Below are 24088 nucleotides of genomic sequence, written 5' to 3' on the forward strand. Positions count from 1 at the left end.
AAACCTTAGTTGATTTATACGAGGGTACCGATGCGTTATATTTATCAGTCGGTGTGATGGTGATATAGAGGCCTCCGGGCGCGGGCTCCATTAGAAGACGAACGATTCGTGGAAAAACATATCCATACCCATTTCATGATAATAGCATCGTTTGGACTCCCAATCTTTCCAACATTCCCGCCATAGATGCCTTTGATTGTTGATGTGACATCGTTTCTTCAGAACTACTGTGATACAATGTCGCACAGGCATTACCGCGTCATTGACTAGAATGTTTGTCCCGAAAACCTCGCGAGATTTGTACCGTTTTCATTTTTAAAAATATTTTTGTGGTGGGTCTGGTTAGTTTTTTTTTTTTATTAGATGGGTCATAGTAAAATGAGTTTATTAATTTGATGGGTCATGGGGTAATTTTTTTTTTTTTTTTTATGGGTGCTTGGTATATACAAAAGGTGCCTCCCGACCCCCCCCCCCCCCCCCCCCCCCCCCCCATGTATTTATTTCTGGAATAGCCCTAAGTAAAAATATCAAGATGCAAAAAATTACACCTGTTGTGATTTAATTCACAATATTTTTCTCATACACCACCCCTAACCCCCAAATCAAAGTCCCTGCCCCAATTTTGAATTGCTTCTGACACCCTGCAATGTTCTCAGTGAGATACTTTAGTAAGTGCGGAGATATTTTTTTTCCCCGAATACAACATATAGCCTTTCCAAACCTCCAATTATTATTTACAAGCAGACTTAATTTCTGTTGTTATAAAGTGTTAATCATAAATGTTTTTATTCTTTAAATAGGTGACCTTAGTATGAACCAGCTCAGAGCCTCAGTGGACAGAAGTCTGGGAGAAGTCCGGCCCAAGAAGCATCGCAAGCAGCATGGTTCTCCTGAACGGGAGTATGGGAAGTATGATTATGGCAGACACCTGCGATCTCCCTCACCTGACCAAACAGGGAGACAATCTCCAGACAGAGGAAGAAAATCTCCTCACCACGGGCGTGAATATGTTGAAGAGGGCAGAAGATCTCAGAGTAAAGGCAGGGCATCACCAGACAGAGGATATGGAAGACCGCATAGCCATGGTAGGGATTCTCCACACACAGAGGCACAAGAACGGCCTTACTCTCCACAGAGGGACCGACATAATGGGCAATACTCTCCACAGAGAGAGGGGCGATATTCTCCACAGAGGGAGGGGCGATATTCTCCACAGAGAGACCAAAGAGATGGTCGATATTCTCCACATAAAGACCAGAGGGATGGGCGATATTCTCCACAGAGGGACCAGCAGGGCAGGCGGTCTCCAGTTAGGTCCAGTCTGGAAAATGGAAGAAAGTCTCCAATGAGAGTATCATATGAAATGGGTAAGAGTTTCACAAAGCAAGATATGCTTCATTTAAACAGAAATGTACTCCAAATTTATTTTTATAGAAGAAAAAAAAATTCAAATTTGATCTATAGTTGTTCATTAGTAAGCTACATGAAAAGTTATAAATATGTAGAATAATTTTTTTAAAGATGAAACAAAGTGAAACAGACTGAGAGAAAACCAATAGATCCATCCAGTATCAGCAATAGATATATATAATATATATGTATTATACATGTATTAACATATGCTCGTTAAAAGCAGTTGATTGAATTATGTTGAGGGAGCTTTAACACACGTGCATGTCTGCACAATATATAGTACACTAGTCAAGGTTGTAAGATTTATCCCCCTTTTTGTTGTACAGATTCTGAAGGCCAAGATGTTGAAAGATACACTGTAGAAACTTCTATCACCACCACTAAGAAAACCTCAGGAACTCCACATGGTAGCTCTAAGAGGGCCCCCACCAGACCCACCATCCCAGGAGGTGTTTCCCTCGGGGGCAGTCTGACTGGTGGCCAGCGGTCTCCAGGTAAAAATCATAGTTAATTTGTTATCTGTGGATTCATCCAGTTTACCAGTGTTATGAAATGGTCCAAAGGAAGACCCACTCTTCATAATTACATGTCTGTCATCTTGTTACTGTTCTGTTACCAAATGGAATTTGTAAATATGACAATTTTTGTTGAGGATGGTTTTCTGGAACTTTTTTTTTTTTATTGAATTATGTTTAATTCTGATTCCATTGACAGTGAAATCTGCCCTGAAGAAACCCCCACAAGCCACCAAATCTCCAGGGTTACCAGACAAGTCTATTACCATGACAGGTCCTAGAACCTACCCTCTGCCAGGGTCGGATGAGCAGAGGGTCTCACAGAGTAAGTTTTCTCTTTCTGTTGTAGATCATTTTCAATATCTGTAATAAAGTTAAATAAAAGTATGTCCCAGGATTTGAATGTTAAACTATTGGGTAGTGTGATTGTAGCTCCCTTATTTACCAGAATTACAAAACAAGGAAAGGCTAGGATTCTATTTTTTCTATTTATGGTGCAACTATTTCAGTGGTTCACACTAATATTTCCAATATAAATGTAATGTGTCAACATTGGTTGTTTGCAAATTGTTTTTGTAGCTAAAGTATAATATGATTTTAAAAACTGAAAGTCAGGAAAACCTTTGAAACTAGTAGTTTAGTTTAATACCGTCATTTTGAAGTTATAGTTATTTGTAAATTTATGATATGTAGAAGCTTGGATTTCTTAATCATCTACTTTTGATTTCAACATAAAGTAAAACCATTACAAACACTGATCAGACATTTGTAATTTGCTGTACATCAACAAATGTCAAGTTTGTATATTACTTTTTATACTCTATCAAACGTTAGACTAATTAGGCAAGATATATTGTGTCATAATTCACTCATTACAGAAAATATATTTTTGTGTTTCCTTTTGGGGGGGGGGGGGGGGGACTAGCACATTGCACAAGACAAACACACAGGTCATACAGCTTTCTCTTGTACATAACACTGACATCCAAACTATTCCACAGGTTTGAGTGACAAGGGAACCCGAGCCTTCACCCCAGACCAGATGAATATGGAGGATTTGCTTCAGTCCGGCTACCTGTCCCAGACCTTCAGCCAGTCCTCCACCGGGAGAGTACCTTCCCCTGAGTATCCCCAGAGGCAACTCAGCCCTACCCGACTCAGCAAGGAAAAGAAGTCTCTTGGGATGACTTATTCATTTGACTCAAACGGAGGAGGGGCTGCTGACTCATACAGTGAATCAGAACTTAGGAGACTGGCCGACTCGGACTCGTTGAGGATGTCTGTGACCTTGCCCTCAATGGATGATTCGGAATTTCTCTGAGATATTGTCGCAGAGAAGATACACATGTGATAATAAAGAAGTGATTTTGTCTTATGCTAGTGTCTTAGTGTCAATATTCTATGGTATTTGATTAAACCGTTTTCATAATTATTTGTTATTTACACCAATATATGCTGTAGTTTATATTTACAGAAGGTTCAGAAGCAATGAAATAGCCGATATAAATAATCTAATTCTACTTGTATGAAAAATTAAGATCTGATTCTTAACACACCGTTGTCTGTGATATTTGTGATTTTTTCCGTCCAGATGTAGACTTTTCAAGTGTGAACAATATTACATGAGTGTATTGTGTAAAAAGGCTCTAGAATAGTTTGTAAAATATAAATACAAACAGGCACCAAACTCAGTACCAACCCCTCCCCTTATATATATAAACTTACAGAATCTCTCCAATACAAATACATGGAAGGGGTTGAGTTTTGCGTCAGTTAATATATACTTTACACAAGTGTCTATATCTGAATTACTGATGTGTTTTCAAGTATTGACACAACCTCTTAAATGTTTGGTGTTTCATACAAAATCTTAGTTAAGGGTTTATTATGTGTACTTGGGTAATCTACCTTTATTGAAGGTGTATTATGTATAGGTGATCTAACCCTCAGTAAGTACAGTGTAGTGCTCATAGAGGTATATTAGATGATTTGTAATAAAGGAGATTTAATTTACAGTTGTCTTATTCAATTTTTCAAAATAAATAGTATTGATGACATACTTATATACTAATCTAAATCGGATCTTTTGATACTCTCCTGATATTTGCTGGATTTGGGTTGAGCACTAACCGGACAGATCGAATTATCAGCTTGATTAAGAGACAATTCAGCTGAGATCCCCCGCCATAAAAGTACATCAGGTGTGAACTTGTTAATCTAGAATTCACTACAAAATAATGTTAATACACTGCAAAGTACAGGCTGACAAACATTTCAAAGTTCATGCAAGTAAACATGTTGATCTAACTTGACTTTCTCTGTAAATAAGAGACTCCCATCAACCTCTAGACACCCCCCCCCCTTTTGTTTTTTATCAAGACTGTCCGGTACATAGGCAAAGGCTGAATGCAACCTTGAGCAGAATCTCTCTCGCTCTCTCTCTCTCTCTCTCTCTCTCTCTCTCTCTCTCTCTCTGACACGTGCACAATACTAGATGGCCATGAAATGAGTGAGTTGTCAAATCTCGCCATGATTAAACGTGTACATGTTATCAAGTGCTTTATTTGATGTTATTGACCATGAAATGGTTATCAACAAGGTCGTATTGTTTGCACAAATATTTGGTATTTGACTAACTTATATTGTAACTGTCTCTAGTTGAGAAGTGAACGAGCTCCGTCAGTGTAGTCAGCAGTTTTCCGCTGATAAGTTAACATGATCCATGCAGTTACAGACCAGTCGAAACTGGACAACTAAAGCAATTTACGTGATGAACATTTTGCGTTTGTCACAAATTACATATAATGAGCTTATTCGAGCACTGTTGTGTACAGAGCTACACAGTGAGTTATTCCGCCAGACAGTCCCAGACACTTACGTCTGTTGGATTTTTAAAACAAATGTATAGATAGGTTTAGGCCCAGAGAGCATAACAGCAAGACAGTTCATAAAGAAGGAAATTTCAAAAAAGATTACAGCATTAATTACAGACTACTTGAACTGTAAACTACACGTGGATGTAGCATATGGGGGAAACAAGTATATACCAAAATGTTTTCATCATGAAATCAGAATCGTTATGACGAGATGAATAATCACTAGATAAACGTGCTAATGATAACAAGATGAAAAATGTAATGACGAAATGAGAGGTCGTTATTACGGCTGATGTAAGTCGTTATTACGTCTGATGTAAGTCGTTACTACGGCTGTTGTAAGTCGTTATTACGGCTGTTGTAAGTCGTTATTACGGCTGCTGTAAGTCGTTATTACGGCTGTTGTAAGTCGTTACTACGGCTGTTGTAAGTCGTTATTACGGCTGTTGTAAGTCGTTACTACGGCTGTTGTAAGTCGTTACTACGGCTGTTGTAAATCGTTATTACGGCTGCTATAAGTCGTATTACGGCTGCTATAAGTCGTGATTACGGCTGCTTTAAGTTGTGATAACGGTATTTCGAATTGTTATAACATAGACCAAGGAAAAGTAAGATGAATTGGGGATGATTTGTCGGTAATAAACTTCTGTATTGTAGAGTAGTGTATTTCGATGCCCAAGAGATCATTCAATTTGACTCAAAGGCCTAGGAAAGACAAACTGAATCGCAAAATGTAACCGCTGATTATACAAAGTATCCATTGCTTCTATTCAATTTACACCCCCAAAACACAGTCTAGACATTTAATCCCAGAAAATAAACATCGAAGTTACTTCCGTTATCATGGTTAAGTGAGCGGTATCGCATAGTCTTCCATCTGTGCGATAACCCATTTGTTGCTCCAGTATATTCTTAATTGATAGAAAGATAACTTGATTGACCGATTAGTGAAATGTCCGGGTCTATATACTAGTATTTAACGAACCCTGTTCGTAATTTTATTGAACTACTTCTTACTAGCACGTGAAGTCCACCTACAGGCTACAGCCCATGATGATAAGTGGTCATGTTGTGCATAGTGACTGACGCTGAACGTCCACTGTCCACATTGACCACACTCGGTCCCCTGACCTCTGTTTATGGTTTAGATAACGCACTACATTGTTTTACTTCATATACATATTAAATTAATATTAAAGTGGTGGGATTTTTATTATTAAACTGGACAGACGTCCCTTATACCATTGCAACAATTTTTATTAATTTTTTTTTTTTTTTAAATTTTTTTTTTTGGTTTTACGTACTGCTCGAAAATATCTTATTCCTGTAGAAACGTTTAAGGTGAAGTGCCACAAATTTCGATGCTTGTGCATATAATGGCGCTTACGACTGTAATGGTAAGGGTTCATTATCCTGCGTCCGTGACGTGGGGCCTCCGTTTGTAAGGTCTTGACACGGGACCTCCGGGTTTTTTTTTTATAGGTCAGAACCTATATGTGAATGTCCTACAATCTGATTAAAATCAGATCCTTTGATAGCTACATTTGCTTGCGTAGCGGTTTGGATCTGACACTTCTTAGATCTCTGACGCAGTTCCGGGCCTGGGTCTCCTGGTTTTGAAGCGAGTGCCCTAACGACACAGCGTCAACCCAAGAACCCTAACCGACACGGCGTCAAACTAAGGATCCTAACAACACAGCGTCAAACCGAGGACCTTAACCACACAGCGTCAAATCAAGGACCCTAACGGCATAGCGTCAAACCAAGGGCTCTAACCGGCTAACGACACAGTGTCAAACCAAAGATCCTAACTACACGGCGTCAAACCAAGGACCGTAACGGCACAGCGTCAAACCAAGGACCCTAACGACACAGCGTCAAACCAAGGACCCTAACGACACAGCGTCAAACCAAGGACCCTAACGACACAGCGTCAAACCAAGGGCTCTAACCGGCTAACGACACAGTGTCAAACCAAAGATCCTAACGACACGGCGTCAAACCAAGGACCATAACGGCACAGCGTCAAACCAAGGACCCTAACGACACGGCGTCAAACCAAGGACCGTAACGGCACAGCGTCAAACCAAGGACCCTAACGACACGGCGTCAAACCAAGGACCCTAACGACACGGCGTCAAACCAAGGACCCTAACGACACAGCGTCAAACCAAGGACCCTAACGACACAGCGTCAAACCAAGGACCCTAACGACACAGCGTCAAACCAAGAACGTTTAACATAGGTAGTGACTGTTTCAACACCAAGCGCCCGGCATTCGATGTGAAAGGGTCCCAATGAATGTCATTTAAAAGGTTACTCAAAATTGCAAGAGACCTAAAAATTAGAATATTGATTGAATGTGCTTCATGCAAATTTATACATTAATCATGAATTTATCCATTTCATCGATCATTCGGGTATGATTGCGTTTATCCAATGCATATATGCAAGATGACTTCGCCCGATTTCTGGGTTCTGGGTTAAGCTTGTTCGTAAATCTCAAATTCTAAATTTTACATGTAACGTTTCTGAACGTCCATGATGAAATATTGAATATGAAGCCGCCTACTTACCAGATAGGTTGACTAGTCAGATCAGAACCAGGATATCAAGATTTTCCCAGAAAGGCCTGTTAAGGAAAGTAGATACTAATATGAAAGTTGATATGGAGACAAATTCAACATTGTACAGGTACTATCATTACCTGTTATGAATCCCCCCCCCCTTCAATCCATCCAGCATCTGTTATTGAAATTCAATGCAATAACGTAATCCCCCTATTTGGGAGTGGGGGGGGGGGGGGGTCTCTTAAAGCGATCAGCTTTTTTATTTCTATATGATATGGAATGAGTCAATTTTGGTGTAAGGCTTCCTGACAATCGGTAAAACTGATCCGACAGATGGTCTTGAAATATTCCACGTTTGTATATATCGATTTGTGCGATTCAATGCACTACAATTTTATACCGCATTTTAATTCTACTGGTAGATGCCATGTCAATTTCGCATATATAGGGGGCTGGGGTTGGAAGGACCGAACCCGCTGGGCTATGCTACGAGTTTTCCGTAGATAAGACGACATTGCTAATTCCAATCAGAAACCTGCTTACTAATGCGGTAGTGTTATATACATGGCCTTCCTACTAGCTCCAGTCAAGAGCTTGACGGGTAACGCACTGGACTGACGTGCTAGAGGTCCTGGGTTCGATCCTTAGCAAAGACATATAAACGACACTGTTACCCTAACAACGTCTGCTAAAGTTTTTCCTTTTGATCAAGTGTTTCTCTGAAAGGTACACAAGTCCCAATTTTCGCCTCAAAATTAGGGTAAACCGATTAGTTTGGATGGGGGACGGAATTTGATTCCAAATGTACCGTGTCCTTTGTTAATTTACATCCTCATTTGGAGAAAACCAGCATTTGATGGCGAGGGCATGCTTTCTGTAGCATCCGATTGGCTTAAAAAGTTCTCCAAATGGTTGCATGTCAAGCCACACTAAATTGTGAACAAATGCACTTCATAGGGCTTGCATATTTGCCACAATTTGGAGCAAATGTTTTGGTATCCGTGTATATACTTTATTACTGTCAGTAAACACCTTTTCACATCTCCAAAAAGTCAGTAAATGTGTGCAATATCTTAACATTTGTGACTTGGGTCAACAGGCTGGTTTTAAAAAATCCTTCCAGTATTGAACCAGACACAGGGTACATACATGTACATAGAGATATCTACTAATGTTATAAGATAAATGAAAGTCCACATCTAAATCAAGTATTGATATAATTTATTACAAATAGTTTTTGGAACACTCTCACATTGTTCATATCACACTTTCCACCATCTTAAGGTGGAATTAAGTTAAACTGATAAATTACCAGTAATCACAGACAAACATTGTCATAATGCCTTTATACGCATGATACAACGAAGAATTCTTTTCTGTGTCAAAAATATATACCATCTCTGTTACAACCAATCCAAAGTCAAAAGCTTGTAACAATTCAGTCAAAAGCATTACTTTTGGTGCTTTGGAAGACAACCCAGTGCACTGTAAACTTCAAAAACACCTGTGTTTACCTTTGCAAAACCAATCCCTAGTTTAGTACTTCAAATTTATGTTTACTGTCAATATTCAATTATTCATACATGCTAAAATATACTTCTCAATTTCTTGAAAAATGTGATGAAAGTTAAATAAAAAAGGATTATGTACATTGCTATATACAAAATTATCTTAAATTCAACTACTTGGCCTACAACATATGGAAATCTAACAATGATAACTGTATATAATCTTATTAACTGAACAGTGATGTAACATAGTTAATGTAATGTAACTGAAAAAAAGTCAAGCTATGAATCATAGAACATTCATACACACACCACATTTTACCATGACATCTTTATTATTTAATACCAAGATTGTGGAGGGGATCGAATCAATATGTTATCTAAAATCCCAGTGTTAATGTAGATTTCTACACAATTTACTAAATACTCACAAATTTTAGCAACTGCATATTAATCATTGTCAAAAAAAATAGATTCAATACATTTGCACTTTTATAATGCTTAAGTTACACATGTCTGTTGTATGATTATAACACACGTTTATTGCACTGCAATAGATATAAGATAACTACACATTATCACACGACAAATCAACTACAATAACGGAGACAATTCAATGTATCTGAGATTCAATTGCACAGAGCTTGCACATTTAACAGCACACGTTAGACACAGTTGAATAATACTACTAAAACAATTTTTGGATGAATAAAATCTAAATTCATTCATCCAATGAGGAAACTCTTCAATTAACGGAATGAGAACTGTACAACATGTGGGGCAGACTCGGCTCTTTGACATATACACTATACAGTTCCACATAACGACCCTTACAAAGGAAACCGGAGAATCCAAAGTTTATCAAAATGGTATCAAAAAAATGAAAGACCTGCATTTAATCTGAGACCAAAAGGGTGTAAATTCAAATATCTGTACATGAGTTGAAAGTGTATTGCACAATAATGTAAAGGTAGAATTCATCCAGCAACATATCGAATTATCCAGCAACATATCGAATTATCCAGTGACATATTGTACAGTGTATTATCCACAAATAAACCACTGGCTAAATAGAAGCCCATGGACCTTAATGGTCACCTGAGTACTAAACAACAAAAAGCAAACAGATATGTTGCATGTTAAAAATTTAAAGAGTGCATCTTCCTCACCATGAGCAATCTGTCAGCCAGTATGAACATCTAATGCACCTTTTATATCTAGTAACCTTGACCTTGGTCAAACTAACAGTAATGCCTATTGGCTGGTCTCAGCAACCTTTGTGATGAATTTGAGCTTTTTATTACATTTCAAATTACAGCTTATGGATACACAGACATGGTGATCCCTATGCCATCCAGACATTGTCAAGTCTATGTTTGTATGCAAAATGTTCAGTAGTAAAACATTTTCAGCATACAAGCTATACAGCCCCGTGTCCCACCACCTGAACCCTTGACCCAGGGATCACCATTTGGTGTTGGTGTTGGCTTCACCTTTTGGGGACAATGACCAGAAAAATTACAAGTTTTGTTTCTATACCTGTCCACTGAAGATGCTAGACATTTAATTTTGGTCACAAATGATTAAAGTAGTCTCTGAGAAACAGATAATGATGGACATTATATGACCGACACTGATGGGGACAAGTAATTAGGACACCGAAGTCATTCAGGTGACCTAAAAACAATCTGTGTTCCTTTACTCTTTGTTGTTCTTTAGGAATTTGTACTTTACATAGAAATTTGTACTTTACAAAAATCAACTCATCCATACAAGGAAAATGAATGCCATGCTGTGAAAATGTGATGCAATTTCATATTACAGCACTACAATTCAAAACTGTACATAAACAAGAGAGAAAAAAATCAAATATCCATAGATCTATATAATACAAATGTAATTTATAAATTAATTTACATGTGACATGAAGCAAAATCATATTTAATCCTAATAATGAAATAAGAATCCACTCTCCTTCATATTATGACACATCCATAGAATTCAATATCAAACCGCATGTCGCTGATTCCATACAACTGCGCATTCTGTCGGCATAATGAATTCAAAATTCTGGCCACAAGACCCGAGAAAACTGTCCTATCACAACACTGCAGTATAATATCAGCATCCTCCAAACATTTCCTGCGAGGCATAAGTCACGTAAAGAAAGCCGTCTTCATCCATTTCATCCCGATACACTTCTGCCAAAGTCATTGACATGCTTGAAATACTTTTGTTGTTCACTATGAGATAAAATGCTTGACTGGAATTTAGTGACATTCGGTTCCTGAAAAGAAATGTCAGCGTTATGTTTTAATGTAATTTTATTGCATAAAATGTCAGACAATCGCTTCATCCTGCAATTACTTAAACTGCTGCAGAGAACAATTTCAAAATTAAGGAAGGACGGTTTTCAATCCAAGACTCTCCTGCATCACTACCGTGTTATTTTCATAAATCTTAACTTCTCTGGTTAAAATTACATTTCAGTTACCATAGCACATTTGGAAATTACCTTATAATGGCAGAAAATTGGGACATGGAGAGTTCTTGAGGCACGAGAAATTTGGATTTATCCAACACAGGAAGCTGCAGTTCTTTGTAGTACCTCTCTACTATCACCTAAAACAGAAAATTTCAAGCGCTGACAAAAAGGTCACAAAATGGCAACATTACCATCCCCACATAGACAATTGCACAATTTAGAAATGGTATGTGGATTTAACAAGTTTGATTGAAATTTTAGATTACTAGAACGTTCATATACACCAACAGTTAGCTAAAGTAGCTTACATCTCGATAAAGAATGCAAAAAAATTGTAAATTAATTATTTTTCATATTTCAAACATTTGGATGACTATGCATTCCTTTTTTCAAATCAATGAACTCTGCAATCTAATTAAAATCAGATCCTTTGATTAGCTCACATCGATTGTAGCGATCTACATGGGCGGATCAAGGGATCTGAATTTAATTGGACTGTGAACTCTGATTTTTTAATTAAGAAAAAAACATACCGGTACTTTATTTGGAAATTTTGATCTTATGCCTCTAACTTCTCCTCTCCGCACATCTGAAAATTAAAATATAAAATTTAATACGATTCACTGCACATATAATCTTATTTTCAAGTATACGACACTAACATACTGACATAAAGAAACTAAGTCAGATCTCCATTTTCAATAACAGGATTTCCATGTGTATAAAAAAAAGGACAGTGAATTGATTTGTATGCTAACATTTCATGTGTCCAGAGCTCACACAGCTGGTGAACAATCAATGGAAAAAAAAACAAACCCAAACTCAAACAACATCCCACAATTGAAATAATCTTCCTTCTCTACTACATGTCCTACAGGTAGTTGTCAAAATGTAGAATTATTGTTGTTACTTTTTTTGTTGGCAAAGTTGAATATGAATTTTCATCATATTTACACATTTACAGATTAATGTAAAGTTTGCCACAGCCTTTGGGGCAAAGCTAGCATTCATCCTTCATGATCAGCTCGTTCTAAAAACTTCTAAATTGATCAAGTGTAAATTTAAAAAAAAAAAATCAATTGCATATTACGAAGGCCACTTACTATGTAAACAATAGCACATTCATGAGGATTTATGACATCATTACCAAAACTCACACGACCCTTGACTAAGCCAGATAGGATATATTGTATACTCAATCACCAAAGTCTATTACAGGTATTGCATCTAAACATACCCCAATATAGACCGATGACTTAAAAGAGCGTGACCCCTGCTGTATCATAATCCAAACATTCAACAATGAACATCAAAAAAGTCAATAACCTGTCTAAAAGTGACAAAACCAGTTACAGTTCTCTGTAAATTTTCTGTCCAATGACCTTCAAGTGCTTTATTTTCCAGTGTAGTACAAATATATACTTTGTGTCTGAGTCATGTAGTCTATCATAATATACCCGGACATCTTATCCAGACATTCAACAATGAACATCCAAAAAAAAAAGGCCATTGACCTGCCACAGTCCGATATAACCACATATTAGTTGTAAGTCTAAATGTTGGGTGATCTTGACAGCGGTACTTACTGTATGATAAATCCCTGTATGGTATAACTTTTACATACAACTTAACCACCGTGTACTAACCAAGTACTACAACTATGTTAAGATGACACTTAACACATAATCAAGGCTAACAACTGAAATAATAATTTGACAGAAATCATTCAAAAACATTGAACATCTGTATGTAATATTTAGTAAGAGACACCCCCTCCAATATCATAAGAGACTGTTTCTTATTCCCTGCATCACACATACTACAGAAATAGTTTACACTGCTGGGACTGACCAAAATCTAATCGTTTACAATGTAAGGGCACTACCGAGTCTTCTGTAAACTCTGAGGATTTATTCAGGTTCTTTTATTACCGGTAACTCAGGGATTTATCCAGGTTCTTTTTACTAATGGTAAAGGCAGCTTTCCTCCTTTGACAACAAATGAATATTTCCCCTTACAGAGGTAAAAAAAAATTCCCTTCATTTGTAGTAACTACACAAAATTGTATGAGAATTTTAACAAAAATCATTTTGATATATTTTAAGTCATTTTCTATAATCAAAGTCTTACAATATAGATGATTATGAGTAATCAATCAATTTCTATTCCTGTTTTGAAATACATAATCTGAGGATGTCCCCCCCCCCCCACCCACCGGAAGTTCACAACTGTATTCTCAAAAATTCCCCTTACATGGGTAGCACATGTAGCATCTAAAAGCTGGATAAAACCCTGTAAACTGAATAGCTGTAGGGTACCACACTGTACTATGTATACGACTCCAGTCTGAATTAAATAGATCTCAGTCACCCATTAAGGGGGAAGTAGGATGGAGGCTGGCCTCCTTCAATTAGGCCAGTCCACGAATTTCTCACAAAACGTTGATCTTATCGTTTAGCAGCAGAGCATGGTCAGCTGGAGGCAATGAATTTGAACTCCAATTGAGATAAAAAATAACATACAAAATCCGTAGCCACAGTTCTATACCATGTCAAAACACGATCATTTTTGGTGAAGAAAAGAAAATGATGACCTGAAAATTATCTGTCTTCCTACAAGAAAATGAATTACAAATAACTACAGTTATTTTCCATTGCTTTCTTGAGTCTTATCAGAAAGGTGTGATATTCTCTCTCTCTCTTTCTCTCTAATCTTAAGGAAGCTCACTACACTAAAGCTTATACTCTGTATGACACCATGTCACAAGATGGCGATTTAAATGTTTTGTGAAATTATTTGTATCGATTGATTTGTTTGTCTATCATCATAGCTCAGTTGGGCTGGTGTACCGTAGATCCCGAGTTCAAATCCGCCAGTCTTTTGTTCATATGTGTTGAAATATTTTTTTCAAAATCATGTTTTTATCCAAATTTGCATATTTTCTGTCTTTCTTGGCATATATACTTATTACATATCATCATATCTTTTATGATTAAATCAATTCGTACTGATTTGAGAAACTATTTCAGGGTGTAGTGAGCCACCCTAAATTCCATGTTTTTTCCAAAGACCAAAGTGCATACAAGCATCTTGCCCCTCTAAAATCTTTTCTATTTGTCAAGTTTGATTTTCATTTTCCTCACAATACAAACTTACAAATAACAAAACATCACATAAAACTCACCAGTTCAATGTAAACCACTACCTATTCTATACACAATCAAGTCTATAACGCATCACCCAATTACTTAAATCATACTGACATGTACATTAAGTGAATCTGAAAAAATTAAATGATAATGACTGACATATTTGTATTTATCTGTAATGTCAAGACATGTACGGTGTAAAACAAATAGACCCTTCGCTAAATAATCATAACCTGTTACATTTGCAGATTAGATGTGATAAATAATCATTTTCGAGACAGTACTGCATGCTTATATGTGTCCTTGCACCAGGTGTAGATTCTCTGATGTGTCACATGTTCACATGATTTGCCTGCGTCAAGGTCAAGTTACACAGATTAATTAGTCTACTAGGGGAGAATCGGAATCATACTTTTGTCATAAAGCAAGGACAATTAATACATGCTGTTTGAACATAAGCAATCATTTAAAATTTAATATACACAAACTTTTCCTTACAAAGATATGAAATGTAACTGAATGGGTAGAGCAGTTTTAAGGGGGTACAGACTGAGTGTATATCTTGGTAAAATATGACAATTCCATAAATAGCCAGATTGGTATATCTTATTTACAGACTTCAAAGCCATGTTTTAAAAAATCCAAATTTAAAACAAAACAAAAAAACCAATTTAACCATAAGTTGCTTTACAAAATTTAAGCCACGCACTTCTAAAAATCTTACAATATTTATGCATACTTTTAATAAAATAAATACAAATCATATTGACTGCAGTCAAAGAACAATTAATGTAAAAAGTACACTATACATATAAATATGTCTTATGAATATTCTTAGTATTGTATTACCACATGCAAGTTCATAGTTGGTCAATAAATCAAATTGATATATGTCCTATGATGATTTAGCACACTTGTAAAACATACATACACACAAAACATTTCATACGGTAACAGCAAATCTATTAATCATTAATCCATCAACTTAATACTTTGGTAACATTGAATTTGTCACATGTGTGTATACAACATTGGACTTCAATTTGGAGAGGGTGGAGGGTTAGAGAATAAAATGAGATCCAACAATGATTGACCCATTAAACTGTATCACGACCTGTCCTGTGTAGCTGTGAATAAGTATAAGTGAAGCTGCTGGAACAAATGAATTTTATGATCTGTCAATCGACACGACAGTATGTGCAACAGGTGATATGAAACATAATAAAATAAAGGTAATATCACTTACCAAAACATTTCCTCTGTTTGAAAGGTCTAGTGTCTTTCTCTTTCTCTTCCTCTATCACTTTCTCTGGCATTGTCACTTTTCCTTTATCCCACATACCAGTCAACTGACTTCCACTAGACTATGTAGTATGTACGTTCACTTTGCTTTCAGATATGGCGCAAACAAGTCAAATGACGTTGACGAGATCAATTATTAGTAAGACAAGAGGGTATTCCGAATAGTAAAACGTGACGTAGTTTTCCCGCGATAAATCAAATAGATCACAACTTTTTTTTTTTTTTATGAGTACAGGCTTTTATATACGAAAACCGGTTAGGCTCATTTTGAGAGTTAAAAAATTTCTGAATTCTTTATTACGAGTTAATTATATAGTTATAACGAATTAACTAGTATCTCGTTATAACGAGTTAATTATCTCGTTAGATAACGAGTTAATTATCTCGTTATAACAAAGTTAATAAAGTAGAGTGTTATAACTACATTTAATTTATGTAATATGTGAGTTAATTATCTCGTTATAACGAGTTGTCTGATATCCGAAAACACATTGAAACAACTTCTGCAGTATGTGTTGAAGATGAGGCAAAGTTACAGTCAATAGTAAGAAGAAAACTCTTCAGATGTTGGTTCACGGGCTCAGGGAATTCGACAAAAGCAAAACAAACAGGAGATTGATATTCTTGCAATTCATAAGTTAGAATTGGATTCAAACAGAAGAAAGGGCAAGACTCAAGAAGGCAGGGCTCGGTACGGGGATTGGACTCAAGAAGATGGGGCTCGGTACGGGGATTAAGGCGGGGCTCGGTACGGGGATTGATGTGTTTTTGGTGACTAATCCTTTCGTACATTAAGAGAATGTTAAAGAGAAGGAAACATTGTCTATCATCTAATGTGTAAAAGCATTTGAGGAGAATGTGCAAGTTGTAGTTATCCGAATATTTGTCACAGAATGAGCACAATTTAGAAACGATTTTCATAGATGAAAGCTGTATGAGAAAATTAAATAGCAACCGTTTCGACGGATCTTCTTTCACCAGGTACCAGAGTTTGTTTGGACATAGTCTTGTGTGGATTTTTCCAAATGTAGACAGAGATGGATCAGCAGATAATGCACCTCTCCATTGTCTTTCCTCTGCTGTCCGTATAGTTTTCACAAAGATTTTTGAAAATTCTTTTTTGTTGAAGACAGTTGCGGAATTCATAGTGTCAGAGAGTTGATATTTTTCTGCTGTTTTTAATAAAGTCTTAGTTGGTGAAAACGTTGAAGATACAGGAGTGTCAGTAATAAATCGATATATTTGGGAAAAAATAGAGGAATGGTCCGCTCTCAAGAGTCTGTCAAGAAAGAGCAGTTGGCATTTATCTATATAGCCTTGTATAGTCCAAAGTCCAAGGTTTGATATACTTGCAAGTGAAGGTGAGAATTTCGAAAAACCTTGCACGATCCTAGAGAAGTGTTTTTGGATATATTCAAGCTTTTGAATTTCAGTATTTGATAAAGTCGGCCAGAGTTCACAAGAATAGAAGGCAGAAGGCAAAACGATCCTTTTCCATATTTTAGCAGATACAGCTGGGTGTAATCCAGTTTTGTGGACTCCGATTGAATATAACGAATGTATTTTACATCTCGCAGTTTTACATACACGTTCTGTTAGTTTATCATTTTTCATATTTCCTTGTAAAAGGCATCCAGCGTATACAATTGAGTCACTCTGAGGAATGTCATTACCAAAAGGAGTAATACAGTAATCTTTTTTTTTTTTTGTGATTTACTGAATGTAACAAAAACACTTTTAGATGGATTGTAATGTAGCCTCCATTTGTAAGCATATTCTTCGACAATATTTAGCATATTTTGTAAGACCTTTGGTGAATAACTAGTAAGTGCAGTATCATCAGCTAATACAATACCCGGGATATGTACATCTCCAAGTCTTAGTCCATAATTATATTTACACAGTTCATGCAAGAGATCATTTATATATACAAGAAACATAAAAGCACTCAGCACTCTTCCTTGTCCCACACCTTGAGATATTTTAAACAGGCTTGAATTAAGACCTCCAAAAGATACAAAACATTTGCTATCATTATACCAGTATTTTAAAATTTGCCAAAATCTACTGTCAATATTCAGATAATACAATTTAATCAGAAGGCCATTATGCCATATTCGGACGAAAAACTTTTCATTGTCTAAAAATGCACAGAAAACCGGTGAACCTCTTGAGATATAATAATTTAAGGCTTCTTTCAAAACAAAGCAAGCTGGAATCGCTCCATATTCGCATCTAAAACCAAACTGTAAATCGTGTGGAAAAGTCACATTATTATGTGTAAAACTTTGTTCAACTCTTGACAAAAGTATTTTTTTCAAACAATTTGCTAATTACAGAAGTAAGTGTGATACCTCTATAGTTTGTAGGATTACATTTGTCCTTGTTTTTACCTTTGTATATCGATATAATTTTACCTACTCTAAACATTTCAGGTACATATTTACACTCCAATATATTATTGAAGAGTATGCATAAATGTTCTATCAATTTGTTCCTCCGTGTATAAGATGTTCGTTTGTTAAGTTTTGAGGTCCAGGAGCCTTGCCTTTAGAGGTGTTTCACTTGGTCCATAATATCATTTCGAGTTATGCGCGTTACATTAACAAGTAGAGTAAGTAAAATATTATAGTTCAGAAGTTATTTCGTTACCTTCAATAGTACAGTAAGTAAAATATTATAGTTTAGAAGAAATTAGTATAGTTAATAAGATGTTACTTTGCATTAAGTGGTACAGTACATAGAGTGTCATGGTTCATAGAATGCTATGTTACATTATGTTATAATATAGTAAAGGTCATAAAATATTTGCAAATAGTAGAGTAAATTAATAGTACAGTTCATGTATTATTACGTAACATCAAATAGTACAGTAAGTTAAATAGCATAGTTCATAAAATATTATGTTAGATATGAATTGTTACAGTAAATAATACAGTATACATGTAGTTAATGTAATGAAATGTTAAATGAAAGACCCCGTGGGGATCCGGGTTAGAATAGGTCCTCAGTACCCCTTGCTTGTCGTACGAGGCGACTAAATGGGGCTATATGATTGAAATATTTTGCTAAATTAAATACAAGAGTAAGTCAAATAGAAAAGTAAGTAGAATAGGTAAAATGGTGCAAATTCTTATGAATGCGGTGTCTAGATATCTGGAACTCAAACACACACCGTTATTTAGACATTGCAATTATGAGGATCTTGTGAAATATGAGAAAAGGGGGGTAAATGAAATAGGAAAAGTAGGACAATAAATCATCTGACATTAGATAAGATACAATACAAAAAGTAGTTGAGTAAATGAGATAGGAAAAATAGGACAGTAAATCAAATAACAAATAGGACAGTAAATCAAATAGGAAAAATAGGACAGTTAATAAAACACCATGGTGCAAATTCTTATGAATGCGGTGTCTAGAGATCTGGAACTCAAACACACACCGTTATTTAGACATTGGAATTATGAGGATCTTGTGAATTATGGGAAATTAGGAAAAGTAAGACAGTAATTGAAGTAGGTAAAATAGGACACTAAATGATGCAGGGAAAATAGGACATTAAATGAAATAGGAAAGATAGGACAGTAACTGGATTGGGAAAAATAGGACAGTAATTGAAATGGGAAAAGTAGGACAGTAAATAAAATAAAGAAAATAGGACAGTAAATGATGTAGGGAAAATAGGATATAAAATGAAATAGGAAAGATGGGAGAATAATTGAGGTAGGAAAGATAGGACTAACTGGATTAGGGAAAGTAGGACAGTAATTGAAATAGGAAAAGTAGGACATTAAATAAAATAAAGAAAATAGGACTGTAAATGATGTAAGCAAAGTAGGAATTAAAATGAAATAGGAAAGAGAAGAGAGTAATTGAGGTAGGAAAAATAGGACAGTAAATCAAATAAGAAAAAATAGGACAATAAATCAAATAGGAAAAATAGGACAGTTAATAAAACACTATAGTGCAAATTCTTATGAATGCAATTTCTAGATATCTGGAACTCAAACACGCATCGTCATTTAGACATTACAATTATGAGGATCTTGTGAAATATGATAAAACGGGGGTATATAAAATAGGAAAATTAGGACAATAAATCATCTGACATTAGATAAAATACATTAGGAAAAGTAGGAGAGTAAATGAGATAGGAAAAATAGAACAGTAAATCAGATAGGAAAAATAGGACAGTTAATAAAACACTATGGAGCAAATGCTTATAAATGCAGTGTCTAGAGATCTGGAACTCAAACACACACCATTATTTAGACATTGGAATTATGAGGATCTTGTGAATTATGGGAAATTAGGAAAAGTAAGACAGTAATTGAAGTAGGTAAAATAGGACACTAAATGATGCAGGGAAAATAGGACATTAAATGAAATAGAAAAGATAGGACAGTAAATAAAATAAGATAGGACAGTGACTGGATTAGGAAAAATAGGACAGTAATTGAAATAGGAAAAGTAGGACAGTAAATAAAATAAGATAGGACAGTGACTGGATTAGGAAAAATAGGACAGTAATTGAAATAGGAAAAGTAGGACAGTAAATAAAATACGTAAAATAGGAATTAAAATAAAATAGGAAAGATAAGAGAATAATTGAGGTAGGAAAGATAAGACAGTAAATGGATAAGGAAAAGTAAGACAGTAATTGAAGTAGGTAAAATAGGACACTAAATGATGTAGGGAAAATACCACATAAAATGAAATAGGAGAGTAATTGAGGTAGGAAAGATAGGGCTGCAATTTGATTAGGAAAAGAAGGACAGTAATTGAAATAGGAAAAGTAGGACAGTAAATAAAATCAGGAAAGTAGGACAGTAAATGATGTAGGGAAAATAGGACATTAAATGAAATAGGAAAGATAGGACAGTAATTAAGGTAGGAAAGATAGGACAGTGACTGGATTAGGAAAAGTAGGACAGTAATTGAAATAGGAAAAGTAGGACACCAAATAAAATTTAAAAAAAAAATAGGACTGTAAATGATGTAAGGAAAATAGGATATAAAATGAAATAGGAAAGATAGGAGAATAATTGAGGTAGGAAAGATAGGACAGTAAATGGATTATGAAAAGTACGACAGTATATAAAATAAGGAAAATAGGACAGTAAATGATGTAGGGAAAATAGGACATTAAATGAAATATGAAAGACAGGACAGCAATTGGGGTAGAAAAGATAGGACAGTTACTGCATTAGGAAAAGTAGGAGAGTAATTCAAATAGGAAAACTAGGACATGAAATAAAATAAGGAAAATAGGACAGTAAATGATGTAGGGAAAATAGGACATTGAATGAAATAGGAAAGATAGAAGAGTAATTGAAGTAGGAAAGATAGGACAGTAATTGGATTAGGAAAAGTAGGACAGTAAATAAATTAAGGTAAATAGGACAGTAAATGATGTAGGGAAAATAGGACATTAAACCAAATAGGAAAAATAGGACAGTATTTCAGGTAGGAAAGATATGACTAACTGGATTAGGAAAAGTAGGACAGTAATTGAAATAGGAAAAGTAGGATACGAAATAAAAAGGAAAATATGACAGTAAATGATGTAGGGAAAATAGGATATAAAATGAAATAAGAAAGATGGGAGACTAATTGAGGTAGGAAAGATAGGGCTGTAACTTGATTAGGAAAAGTAGGACAGCAATTGAAATAGGAAAAAGTAGGACAGTAGATAAAATAAGGACAATAGGAATTAAAATGAAATAGGAAAGATAAGAGAATAATTGAGGTAGGAAAGATAGGACAATAACCGGATTAGGCAAAGTAGGACTGTAATTGAAGTAGGTAAAATAGGACACTAAACGATGTAAGGAAAATAGGACATTAAATGAAATAGGAAAGATAGGACAGTAATTGAGGTAGAAAAGATAGGACTAACTGGATTAGGAAAATTAAGACAGTATTTGAGATACGTAAAATAGGACCGTAAATGATGTAGGGAAAATAGGACATAAAATGAAATAAGAAAGACAGGAGAGTAATTGAGCTAGTAATGATAGGACAGTATCTGGATTAGGAAAAGTAGGACTGTAAGTGAAATAGGAAATATAGGATGGTTAATGAAATAGTATGTTAAATAAGAGATCCCGTGGGGATCCGGGTTAGAATAGATCCTCAGTACCCCTTGCTTGTTGTAAGAGGCGACTAAATGGGGCTATAACATAGTGAAATAATTAGTACAGTAGATAGAATAATAGACATCAGGGGGTATAATTAGGAACAGGAGGTTGATATATTTGTACACTGAAAAATTTCTTGGATACTAGACTTAAAAACGGTGTGTGAGAACAGTTGTTTTGAGTTCCAGAATTTAAGTCACTGTATTTTTTAAGTTTTGTTTTAGAGTAAATGAAATCGGAAAGATAGGAAAATAATTTAAGGAGAAATGATAGGACAGAAACTAAATTAGGAAAAGTAAACCAGTAATTAAAATAGGTAAAATAGGACACTAAATAATTCAGGGAAAATAGGACATTAAATGAAATAGGAAAGATGAGAGAGTAACTGGATTAGGAAAAGTGGGACAGTAATTGAAATAGGAAAAGAAAGAAGTAAATAAAATAAGGAAAATAGGACAGTAAATAATGTAGGGAAAATAGGACATTAAATGAAATAGGAGAGATAGGACAGTAATTGAGGTAGGAAAAATATGACTAACTGGATTAAGAAAAGTAGGACAGTAATTGAAATAGGAAAAGTAGGACATTAAATAACATAAGGAAAACAGTAACTGGACTAGGGAAAGTAAGACAGCAATATAAGTAGGTAAAATAGACACTAAGCGATGTAGGGAAAATAGGACAGTAATTGAAATAGGAAAAGTAGGACAGTAAATAAAATAAGGAAAATAGGACAGTAAATGATGTAGGGAAAATAGGACATTAAATGAAATAGGAAAGATAGAAGAGTAATTGAAGTAGGAAAGATAGGACAGTAATTGAGGTAGAAGAGATAGGACATATTAATTGAAATAGGAAAAGTAGGACAGTAAATAAAATAAGGAAAATAGGACATTAAATGAAATAGGAAAGATAGGAGAGTAATTGAGGTAGAAGAGATAGGACATATTAATTGAAATAGGAAAAGTAGGACAGTAAATAAAATAAGGAAAATAGGACATTGAATGAAATAGGAAAGATAGGAGAGTAATTGAGGTAGAAAGATAGTAGTATAATTCATTAAATATTACGTTACATCAAATAGTAAATAAAATAGTATAGTTCTTAGGATACTACGTTACATTAAATAGTACATTAAATAAAATAGTGTACATGTTGAAATAAAACGTTACATTAATTAGTACCTCAAATGGCACAGTAAATATAATGGTATAGTTCATGAGATATTAAGTTACATTAAGTAGTACAATAAAGAGAATAGTTCATAAGATGTTACATTAGATGTTTTATTAGATAATATAGTAGAGCAATTAAAATGCGATAGTTTATAAAATAGTTTGTGCCATCAAATAGTAGAGAAAGTGAAGTTCATAAAATCTTACGTTTCCTCAAATAGTACAGTAAATAAAGTAGTATATTTCAGAAAATAATAATATACATCAAATAGTACAGTAAAGAAAATTGAATATTTCATAAAATATGATGCTATATCAAATAGTATCATTAACAAAGTAGAGTTTGCACGATATCAATTTACATCAAATAGTACGGTAAATAAATTATTATATTTCAAAAGAAATGTTGCATAACATAGTACAGTAAACAAAGAGAGATATTTTTTAATAAATGAAAGCAAGATAAGCATTAATAGCGGCCTTGTTTTACTCAATCACTGGTAGCCCTAGACGCTACCAGTGATTGGATATTTTTTTTCCAGAGAGACGTGTCCATTGGGTGACGATATCGAGATACCTGAAGATCATACTTTGGAAGTGGTTCCTTCACATGGAAAAAGGTAATGGAATGGAACATTGCGTGAAGGTGAAGATAATGAAAAGTGATCTATCTCATCAGTCCTATACCCAACTACAAAAACATGACTCAGGTGAACGATAAGACCCAGGTGAGCAATGTGGCCCAGGTGAGCGATGTGGACCATGATCCTCTTGTTGAAGTTTAAAATAAACCCTGAGTTTCTTCATACCGACATTTATTTCATGGGGTGTTAACATCCTTCATTGAATTTGCTTAAGTTACTACAGTACTACAGTACTAAGTACAGTTAATAAAATACTGCAATACTACAGTACTAAATACAGTCAATAAAATACTACAGTACTAAGTACA

At 35.1% G+C, this 24088-nt stretch overlaps 2 protein-coding genes across 2 annotated transcripts in view; one reads left to right on the top strand and one right to left on the bottom strand.

The window, feature by feature from the left end:
- The window catches only part of LOC125649529 (TALPID3 protein-like), an 81667-nt gene extending 77726 nt beyond the window's left edge, over window positions 1-3941 (top strand). Inside the window, exons 28-31 of the mRNA XM_056166716.1 lie at window positions 801-1367; window positions 1740-1907; window positions 2128-2253; window positions 2930-3941. Coding sequence (XP_056022691.1) covers window positions 801-1367; window positions 1740-1907; window positions 2128-2253; window positions 2930-3249 — 1181 coding nt within the window. The 3' untranslated portion in view covers window positions 3250-3941. The remainder of the gene's footprint in view (window positions 1-800; window positions 1368-1739; window positions 1908-2127; window positions 2254-2929) is intronic.
- A 4637-nt stretch (window positions 3942-8578) lies between these two features.
- Window positions 8579-15953, bottom strand: LOC125651860 (microtubule-associated proteins 1A/1B light chain 3C-like). The gene is made up of 4 exons (XM_048880670.2): window positions 15763-15953; window positions 11901-11956; window positions 11398-11504; window positions 8579-11169 (listed from the first exon to the last, which is right to left on the bottom strand). Exons 1-4 carry the CDS (start codon window positions 15854-15856, stop codon window positions 11004-11006), a joined length of 423 nt encoding a protein of 140 aa, XP_048736627.1. The 5' UTR covers window positions 15857-15953; the 3' UTR covers window positions 8579-11003.
- Window positions 15954-24088: the final 8135 nt, after the last annotated feature.

The sequence above is a fragment of the Ostrea edulis genome, chromosome 5, assembly GCF_947568905.1.
Source record: "Ostrea edulis chromosome 5, xbOstEdul1.1, whole genome shotgun sequence".
NCBI classification, from domain to species: domain Eukaryota; kingdom Metazoa; phylum Mollusca; class Bivalvia; order Ostreida; family Ostreidae; genus Ostrea; species Ostrea edulis.